A 10,984-nucleotide genomic window follows, 5' to 3' on the forward strand; every position below is an offset into this window, starting at 1 on the left:
CCTTATGCTTCAAATAATATATCCATGTGTTTTTAGAGAAATTGTCGATGAAGGTGATGTAATAGAGATGGTCACCAAGTGAATGTACACGCAGCAGACCACATATATCGGAATGAATGAGATGAAGGATGTCTTTCATTTTATTCTCACTATAAGGGAATGGTCCCCTTGTCTTCTTTCTAGTGGCACACCCAGCGCATACTCCATCATGTTGAGCTTGAATATCGGGGATCCCAAAGACCAACTTCTTCAACTTTGGAAGAGCATAATAATGTAGATGGGCCAGCCTTCGATGCCATAGCTCGCTTTGACGATTTGTATCATGGACGATAACTAGAAGAGGTCTTCTAGTGACTCTACAGTGTCCTTCAAACCTAGATCCTAATGTGAAGGCAATTCGCATATGGGATCCAATAGGCCAAGTACTTTTCCTTTGATGAATGCAACCCTCATTCCTTTATCCTCCAAAGCAAAAATCGATACCAAATTCTTCTTCAATCCCGAAACATACATCACATCATGAAGCAAAACAAATCCCCAGAATCCAAATGAAATTTGATAGAACCAAAGCCCTTAATGGGATGAGTGGAGTTGTCTCCAAGAATAATCTTCAAATTGGACTCCCTCTTTACCAAGTTAGAGAGAACCTCCTTATATCCAGAGAAATGATGAGAGACCCCACTATCAACCAACCAACTATCCCAAGGATCCGAAGGAGATGAACTAGATAATACGGAAATAAGAATATATTTGGATTGATTAGTAGCATTACTTTCATACCTGGAATTTCTTGACCTCTTTGGTGGACGATAGTTATCTTCACGATCATCGAGAGGGTCTCTTCTTCTTCTTTCATTCCTTCTTTCATCTCTTCTTTCATATGACCTGTTGTTGTTGAAGACACGGTTATTGTTTTAGGACCTTGAAGAGTTTCTTGTTGGATCATCTCTCTTTTCGAGACAGTGTCAAGCATAGTGACCCTTTTGATGACAATTGTAGCATTCAACATCTCCATCTCGCCTTCCTGAATCCTTGGAATCTCTATTGGTTTGAGGAGGTCTTCTTGATTTAGATGTCTTTCCCTTTCCTTTCTTCACATTCTTCTTCTTCCCTTGAGCAATGAAGGTAGTGGACTATCCTTCATTTGGCCTTTGAATTCTCCCTCTAGATACCATCAATCTTTCCTCTTGATTGCATAGAGCAAGTAGCTCATCAAAAGAAGGGATCCTTTTCCTATTGTTGATAGAAGTAATGAACATGTCCCATGGTGAAGGAAGACCACTAAGAGCAGTGATGACCAATTCCCTGTCAGATATAATTTCTTGAGCGGTTTGGAGTTGATCCCTAATTTCAGTGATTCCCATGAAGAATGATTGTATAGTCTCTCCCTTGCGCATCTTAGATTCCTTGAGTTGATTTTTCAAATCCATAATATGGCTCAAATTATTCACTTCATACATGCCAACAATCTTATTGTACATTTCTTTGGAGGCATTCAAGGATGAAATATAAACAAGTAGATGATCTCTTAAGGAATCAATAATGAACTTCTTAGCTTTAATCTCACCTTTCTTATACTTGGATTTGGCAGCTTGAGGAGCATTTTCTGGTGGTGGTGAAATCTTTCCTTCCACGTATTCCAAGACATCATACTCATCTAAAGTGACATTGATCATGGTCTTCCATGTTGCAAAGCCAGATGAGTCAGCTAGCTTTTCATTGTCCTTGAAATAAGAGGTAGACATTTTTACCAAAAGATTTTCCCCTTTCAATTAGTTGCTTAGAAGATGGATGCTCTTGCTCTATGTCTCTTGGGCTTGTCTTCACCTCAACTCTGGTACCATGTTAATTTTTCATCAATTGTTCTACATTGCAACTATGTCTTCAACAATATCTAATAGCATCCATGTTGCAAACCCAAATGAGTCAGCTAGCTTTTCATTGTCCTTGAAATAAGAGGTAGACATTTTTACCAAAAGATTTTCCACTTTCAATTAGTTGCTTAGAAGATGGATGCTCTTGCTCCATGTCTCTTGGGTTTGTCTTCACCTCAACTCTGGTACCATGTTAATTTTTCATCAATTGTTCTACGCTGCAACTATGTCTTCAACAATATCCAATAGCATCCAATTTAATAATTTTCACTTCTTTAATTAACCAATGACAGTAGAGCAATAGTAGATAGAACAATTATACAAATGCACAATGAAAGACAGCGAAGAGACAAAAGACACAATATTTGGTCAATGACCCTGGAAAAACCCCACTAGGGCGAAAACCCTTTGCAAATCTTCTTCTATTAGATTGTCTTCAAACATTTAGCGGAGAGAGTATATCATCCAAGAGTCAAAGTCAAGCTTTGACTAGCCAATACCCAAAACCAATGCCCATTATTTGATCAAGTCAAAATGCCATGCTATTTGTCAAAGTAGAGACAAGAGAGAGAGAGACAACAGAGGTCAACTCTTGAGCAATTGTAGATTTGTCCAAGTCAATAGTAGCAAAGTCAGCCCTAACCAGTCCACAAAGTCAACAATCAACTCTATAAAAGAGCTCGACCAAAGCAATAGTAAATGCGGCCTAGAATGCTGGTCAAAGTCAACCCAAAATAGTCCAAAAAAAACCAATCAAACTTGGTCAAAGTCTGCACTTATCTTTGCAGTCAACCCTAAATTCAACGCTAGTCAAACTGCCTAGATTTCCTCCATCTGTGTGCCCTCCAATGCGGCCTCAAGAAACAAAGATATTCCACCCAAAAACGCAATCAAAACATGCCAAACACACCCAAGTCAACATTGGTCAATGCACTGCAACAACTCTGAAATTTGGTCAATCTGAAATAGACACTTGTCCCTTCACACCTGTGAGAGATTCCCTGCAATTATGAGTTGTACGAACCAATTAAATCAGGATAGAGAAGAGATGTGTTGAGTTGATGAGGTGCCAAATGAGGACTCAACATGTATTTATATGCAACTTGAGGGGTGCCATCTTGTCTCCATTTGACCCAAGGCCGACCTTGACAATTTTGTAATTGTAAGCTAGACCTCAAAAATCCACTTCCCCTTATCTGAATTGAGTTCTTCAAAAGTCAAAATTGGTCCTCCCAAAAAGAGGAATCTAGTCTAATGGTTGGAATTTGTCACTGAGTTGCCAAATCAACATGGCCTCTTTCATGGAGAGACCTCGGCTTCTTTTCTAGCCCTACTCAGCCTCTAGACTTGGCTCCTCTAAGGCTACATCCTTCTAGCCTTTACACACAATGAAATCCTTCTCATTGATATGTCTCATGAGCCTCTCCTTAGGCTCCTTATATACTTTTCTCTAGGGTCATTTACGAAACTAATAGAGCTTAGGGTTTTAACCTATTGACCCTTACAATAATTAAGTATTTCTCTTTTGGTCCTAAACCCACACTTTGGGTCCAAATCCCCACTTTTGGGTAAATCGCCAAACAAACTACTTTTTGGTAGGTTGTCCTCTCATGGAAATACCTTCTGAGCTACCCAAAATCTAACAAAGAAAACATTACAAAAAATAAGTTGTAGCCCTATTATCCGTGATATAGATAGGAGAGGAGGATAGGAGGAAACCAGGCAAAACTAGGATTTCTAGGGAGAAACATAACGAGAAACAAATAAAAATCAAAATGAAAAATGTGAGACTAGTACTTGGAGAGGACATGTGAATGGAAAAAATCACTTCCTAAATGGAAAAATCCCTAATAGGGCAATTCATGAGGAGAAAATTTCGAAAGGAACATTGATGCATGGATAGAGAGAGCTTGGAATGGAATATTATGGTATACTTTAATGTTTCATATCCTCATTCGGGTTTGGCTTGCATTTGAACTCCATTCTAGGGCATGTGCAAAAAAACACATTAGTGAGGTGGTATTAGGGACTATCCTTACTCTACTTTAAGAAATGAAGATCAAGGTTTGATCCTTGAAACAAACCAGTGTATGTGTAACCTATATGATTGAAAATGTCATCTTCGCATGGAAGTTTCCTCGAAACCTAAAAAACTAGAGCATTTCACTTAGGTGTACTAAATTGTCATGAGATAATGCATCTATGGAGAGGTTACCCTAGATAGAACACAACATGGATTTGGAAAAAATAAGAATGGTTGCCAGCAAATAAGAAAAAATAAGATAAGGTCAACGTCTAACAAAGTACCATAAATAGGTTAATGGGACTACTAGGTACAATTATGTCAAAAAAACTACATATAATCAAAACTAGACTATGTTATAAAAATCCTTAAGTCTACCGACAATTCTAGTATAATGGAAGAAGTTAAAGCATCTTTGAACCCTCAAGGGCATAAGATTTCACTATAAAAGTGGTTAAAGGCATAGGAGTTGCAAAAGAACAAAAAAATGGCAATACCAAGAACATGAAATTGGTCAATAGGGTTTAACTCAAGTAGTTGAGAGGAGTGTCATCCTCCCTACCCAAGTTCAATTCCGACAAGTGACAGGTTGAGCCCTTAATGAGTGTATTGTTGTAACGTATTGAATCCTTGTCTTTGAACTAGCCTTGAGCCCTAAAGAATCTACAGTTTACCCTAGGTATCATCCTCAAAACGAGAGGAAATGGCTAGCCTTTCTTTGTATTATGTAATGAGGACCCTTGTAACAATAAAGATATTGAAAGCCATTGTGAAAATACCAGTTTCTGGGCTTGGCATCCTTGTGAAGATGTATCCATTTGTCAATTTCCTTGGGCGGAAGAAAAACAAGGAACAAGTTGACAAGAGTCCTAAATGTAGAGGAATGTGGATTAATCATGGCCTAAATATGGACAACCCTGCGTCCTCTAGTGGTATTGCCACACAAAAGTTTGGTGATACTTTTCAAATACTTCATCCTTTTTCTTGAGAATATAGAGCCATGTCTTTCTAGAGTAAAGATGGCCTCCAAGAAATTTATTAGACATTGGCCCACCCAAATCGGAATGAATGAGGTCTAAATTTCTAATATCTCCTTAGACCTTGTATCATTGCTTGTCAAAGGTTTCCTAGTATTTTTTCCCAAAGGACATCCCTTGCATACTCCTTCATGATCTTCTTTGATGTTGGGGATGCCTTTTACCATTTGACTAAGAGAAGGTATTATCTTGTAATGAATATGCCCATATCTTCTATGCCAAAGTTTGATAGGGTTGATCTCCATGTGAACTAGGGCTTGAAGAGATGGTGCTATAACTCTATATAGTCTTCCTTCAAACACTCCAATAACCTTTGCCTTTTCAATAATTGAATCCTTCCCCCAAACGACAACTTTACCATCTACAAAAGCAACCCTATCTCCTTTATCTTCTAATCAAGAAATGGAAAGTAAATTCTTTTTCAAACCTGGGGCATAGAGGATGTTGTTGAGCTGTAGTTTTGCTCCACTTTCCAGCTTCAATGATGTAGATCCAAGGCCCTTGACTGCATAAATGTTGTTGTCTCCTAGCTCCACTGCATGTGATGATTTAAGTCTACAAAAATAGGAGGACAAAATATTAGGACAAACATCAATTCTCCTAGGTTTAAGGAATGGAGCTCATTACTAACATGTGTAGAAGGGGGAAGAGTGTTGAATTTTCCTTAGGCCCTTTTACCTACCACTTTGTGGGTGATATCCATAAGAGAATTTTTCTCCTAGATGGTCCTCATCTAGCAACCAGCAGCCCCTTGCAACCACCTGATAACTCGATGTCACATTTTCTCCACCACATGAGCCAGCCATGTGGTCCCTCACCCATTTGTTTTGATCGTATGTTTGAAGGTGGGCCTTCCAACCCTGAAGGTATGGATTTTCATTGTGTAATTGGGTCTTTTGTTTACTTATCATGGACACTTGTGCGCATGGATTAGTGGGGGGATTTGGTGGAAAGAGTGGACTAGGTTTGTACTCTTGTCTCCTCTACCCAATTTGATGGTTAACCTTGTATCCTAGTCTTGTGGGCTCTCCTTTATTGGTTACTATGTTTTAAGGATGGCACCACATGGGAAAACCTGATTTTGGTGGCGTGGTCTCGCTTCCTAATACCATATACATTACTCCCCTTCCACTCATTACAATGCATTCATCATTTTTCCCATCTAGGTCCACATTTGTCCACCAGGGCCGCAAGGGGTTAACCCCCCCCCTGTCCACACCTTGGGTCGGGCCTGGAACGGTGCCCTTGAGGTTGATGCAGCAAAAAAGAAAAGAAAAAGCATAATTTGGCCACTCTCAATAGGAAATGTACCACAAAATGCAAAAGATGGTTAGGACATAAAAATTTAGCGTGTGGGCAAAAGCCAAACATTAGCTCTACCCCTTATTTATGGCCATCACCCTGGTTCGTATGGGCCCTAGATGAGCCCCCTCCATCATTAAGGAACCCATGATTGTCCCAACCCTTGGTGGGAAATGAACTGCCCCACTTTAAGGGGGTATCTACTGCTATATCCTACACATCATACTCTCATCCCCTGGAGCCTCGAGTTGTCTTGAAGAAAAATCAATCAATGACAAAAGGCATATGAAGAAGGGTGGAAAAACAAAGGCCCGGATAACTCATGTACCACGATTGCTCCCTCTTACATTCATATAGTCAAGTGTGGGCTTCCCTTATTTTAGTTACCCTTGTACCATGGCATGTGGCCCAGAGTTTCCCTTTCTTGCCCTACTTTGTTCCGCCATCATTTCATATGCCACCTATCACTTGATGGATGTACCATGGATATGGAACTCTATTTAAAAGTAGAAACCACCTAATAGGGTCCTTGGTTAACCCCCTTATTCAGATTGGAGACACTTGTACATGCTAAAGCCCACTATGGAAGGGCATGCCAACATGAAGTGTCCATTTTATTCCATGATTTGTAAGCTCTTTTACTCTATTACTCTACTGATTTGTTGTACTGGAAGGCAAGGGGACACATTGAATCTTATACAGGATTGTAGGTGGGTCTCCATTCAGGGTTTGGTCTCCCTATACGAGGTCCAAGCCCCTCCAGAGGGTCACATTGGCACTTGTAAGGTGATTGTTGAGAGCTATGGGCCTCCATCATAGCAGAGAGCACTTCATGGATCCCCAGCACCATTCATTGATTGCTCTTGTTCCACCTTCTTGGATGAGGATGATGCACCTGGATCACCATGTTAGCTCTTGAAATTTCACCTCAGGCTGAGAAAGGTAAACCTCAAGGCTACATCAAACCATTCAGCTTTGTAGCTAGCCCTACGGGGCAGGAGAAGGCTCTCTCCGGTCAATCTCGACAGATCTTCAATGGGATGAGATGACCCACAAGGTAACACTGATATTAGGCTAGTAAACTGATTAAAAAGGCTGATTTGGGATTTTTAGGGTTTTTGGTGGCAATTTGAGGAATTGCAATTTTGGGTGCGGGGATTTGACACAGTTTTTGCAGGGGGTTCTTTGGGGCGAGGTAGGAGACCGTATTGATGCCTTAGATTGAGATGGATGATCAGGAATGAAGGATGAGGAGCTAAAGAGAGCAAATAATGACTTTGAATTCTCTTTAGACAGTAGAAAACATTGAAATTAAACAAATTTAAAAGCAGAGCATGGCTAGCATGAATTCATACTTTAACACTTCATTTGTTTAATGTGCAGCAGTAAAGGAAAGGAAATGATTCACATAAACACACTTGCAATAACATTGAGAAACACACCATCAACACATGAGTCCACAAGAATCCCAAAGATGACTGCAAAACCCTGGTCTTCCTTAGCCAAAAATTGCAGAGATACAGTGAAATAATACAATGATAGCTTCTCCCTCAAGAGTCCAACCATGAAAATGAGCAAGAAAGTACATAATATAGATGATCTAACCTCTTTCCCTGCCTCCATGGGTCGGGCTCACTATCCTAGGAGCTGTTTCAACCACTTCTAAAGTAAGCACTACAAACTAGGCAGTCAAAACAACTTGCCTCTATAAACTTGGAAACCAATCCATTCATTACATATTTACCCATTACATGAATGAATCTTCTAGAAGTGTTACAAAAGGGTAAAAGTGTCACAATTACATCAAAGAGGACCATCATTAACCTCAAAAAGTCAAACCAAGTCAAACTGTGCTTTTCCGAGCTGTTACAGTGAAATCTGGCAAAGTTTGCCTGACGGGTCGCGCACATTGGGAGCTCTGTTTGAGGCACTTGCAGGTGTCAGAATTGGGTGCAGGATAGCTCGTTGGAAAGGTCTGTGAGTCTACTTTCCAACCCAACTGGAATTTTTGAATTTGGAGGTCATTTTCCCTGTCAAAACTTAATTCTCCCAAGACTGGTTTCTGCAACTCAAAAAAGGGGCAGAAAGTCAAATTTTGCATGTATTTTGACCTTCTGGAGGCCCAAAACTCCATAAAAACTCAAGTCCATCCATAGGCATATGTAACTTTGCATAACAAATCTAGAAATGCTGAGTTTTTGCAAAAAGGAGCTGCCATGACAAAGGGTCTCACCGGGGGTGAGACCCGTTGAGGAGCCAAAACCTGTGAATTTCCAAAAATTGCCAAAATTACCCAAAACTTTCAGAATTTTTTGGGATTTGAGCTGTGGCTAGGCTAATGAGTGCCATGATCCTTGAGTGAAGCCTCAGCCAAGATACGGAGGGGATTTGGCTTCTTTCTCTGTTTTTGAGCCTCGGTCAACCTCCTTTGAAAAACTTTCATTTTGGCTTTGCATACATGCATCCTTGCCCAATAATGATTTTTCATATTCCTCAGCAGCTTTTTCTCTTGGTTGGCCTTAGCCAACAGCCTCTCTAAGTATGCATTCACCTGGATGAGCATTGACTCTCGGTCAGCAGGCAATGGATCACCGGGTCTTCTTCGGTTCAAGACTCGGTCACTACGAATCCTCCATAACTCATCAAGTGCTTTCTCCTCCTCCAACTGTTTGTTCCGCTGCTCCAGGTAAGTGATATTCCATTGGGCACCCTCAAGTCTCCTCTGCAAAGCATCATTTTCAGCCCTGAGATGCTGAATGATCTCCCTTGCCTCTCGGCTAGGAGAACTGGCCTCAAGATCAATCACCTCAGTGTCTGGAACTCCTGATGGACCCTCATGAATCATGGGCTGTTTGCCCCTCTGTGCTGCCTGTGTTGATGAAGAGAGCGAGGCCCCTTCCACCTGGTGTGGAGATAACACACGCTGAGCTGATGATGAAGGCGAGACCCCTTCCACCTGCTGTGGAGATAGTACTCGCCTGGCTGCTGCAAATAAGGCCCTTGGACCTTTCTGATAGGTGACCAGAGGTGTGGAGCTGACATGTCGGGTGACCGGAATATCAGGCTGCTAAGATGGTCCTCCCTGCTCATGAATGACCTCATGATGTGGCTGGGGTGGCACTGTGAAAAACTCACGAGAGATAAACTCCTCCCATGAGATACCCTGCTGTGTCAACTGATGCAAGACTATGAGCTGAATCAAACCATAATGACATAAGCTCCTGTACTGCTGGGCCGGGGTCTTCCTCTGCAACATGGGCACCATCTTCTGAATGTTCTAAAAGAAGAAAACCGGGATGTTCATCATCCTCACTCGGGTGAAGTGCATCAAGAGGCGAATGTGATATGAGTACACCTGTGAAAATTTGCCCTCACAGGTAAAATAGTGCATAATAAGCCTCATGATGGGAGCATACTCGCTCCGGAGAAATCTGAATGGAAAAACACCCGCTAAATGTCTCAAGAATGGTGGCCGGACATAAGGCTCAAAGTGAACAGTATCTAGCAACTTGCACTTAGGCCACACCTCACCAACATTCGGTATCCCTGTAGCATGTGAGATCACCTCGGGTGTCAATGTAAAATCTACCCCTGCTAGATTGACATGTCCATCATGCAAATGTAAAACAAAGAGGCGGGCCAACTCTCTGTGATGTTGAATCTGGGAGATCCTCTCACAAAACTGATAACAAGACATGTACTGAAAACAAGTGACTGCCATAGGACAAGCCTGTAATTCTGCCAAAGAGGTGGGCTCCTCTCGCTTATGATGTCCACCCTTACCACCCCTGCGTGGCCTCCTTTGTACCTCAACCTCTGTGGATGATGAATGGTCATCACTTTGCTCATAAGTTTCGGTTTCTGACATGGTTTAGGAGCAAAGTGGACAAACTGAACTGCTGTCTCTGCCTGCAAAAAGTGTTGAACTCTATGCTGTTTCAAGGGGAAAAAGACATGAGGGAAATGTTAGGGGAGGGATCTTTTAACAAGGAATGGGAATATATAAATATAACAGGGAATTTTTTAGGGAAATGTTGCAAATCATTATGCATACAGGAATACATATTTATAATTGGGAAATCATTTGCAAAGATCATTGCATATGGGAAAAAAACATGTATGAAAGTGAACATGGGAATATGTATACATGTATTAATAGGGGAAATAGGGAAACTATGCACAAAACATGCTGACATATTTACCAACATTTTTTGTTTTATTTACACATGCATATGGTGGAGGAGAACTAGGGTTTGAATTTTGTTTTTTGATGCTTTGGGAGAGGGGTAGGGTTTTCATTTTTAGTGATTAGGGATGGGGAAAGATTTGCATTTTATTTGTAAAATAATATGGGAAAAGAGATAAACATATAAGTGAGAGTGAAAGGGAAAGGAGGGAAACAAACCAAAGGGAAAAATAGCTTGAAACAACACAAACCCTAGCACAATTTGCTCATTAACATTGCAGCGATATAAAGGAGTTCCACTTGCAAAATTTTAATCATTTTAACATGTTCATGACATCCACCATTCATAACCAGCAACCATTCCATGTTTAGAGCACCTACCTCGAACAATTTGATAGCTTGGAGGGTGTTTGAGGGAATTTGTTTGGAGTTTGCAGCAAAACAGTCCAACGGGTTGCGCACCACGCCCAACGGGTCGCGCCCCTCTGACGGGTCGCGCCCGTTGTTTTTCTGAACGGTGGGAGACCCTCTGACGGGTCGCGCGCACCCAACAGGTCGCGCA

At 41.2% G+C, this 10,984-nt stretch overlaps 1 protein-coding gene across 1 annotated transcript; it reads right to left on the reverse strand.

Moving 5' to 3' along the window:
- Positions 1-1,133: 1,133 nt before the first annotated feature.
- On the reverse strand, positions 1,134-1,745 carry LOC149249611 (uncharacterized). The gene has a single exon (XM_089453424.1). The coding sequence runs from the start codon at positions 1,743-1,745 to the stop codon at positions 1,134-1,136; it is 612 nt and encodes a 203-aa protein (XP_089309550.1).
- Between the last annotated feature and the right edge of the window lie 9,239 nt (positions 1,746-10,984).

The sequence above is a fragment of the Pinus tabuliformis genome, chromosome 7, assembly GCF_031772625.1.
Source record: "Pinus tabuliformis cultivar Carrire ecotype Pingquan chromosome 7, CPIR1, whole genome shotgun sequence".
Lineage (NCBI taxonomy): Eukaryota > Viridiplantae > Streptophyta > Pinopsida > Pinales > Pinaceae > Pinus > Pinus tabuliformis.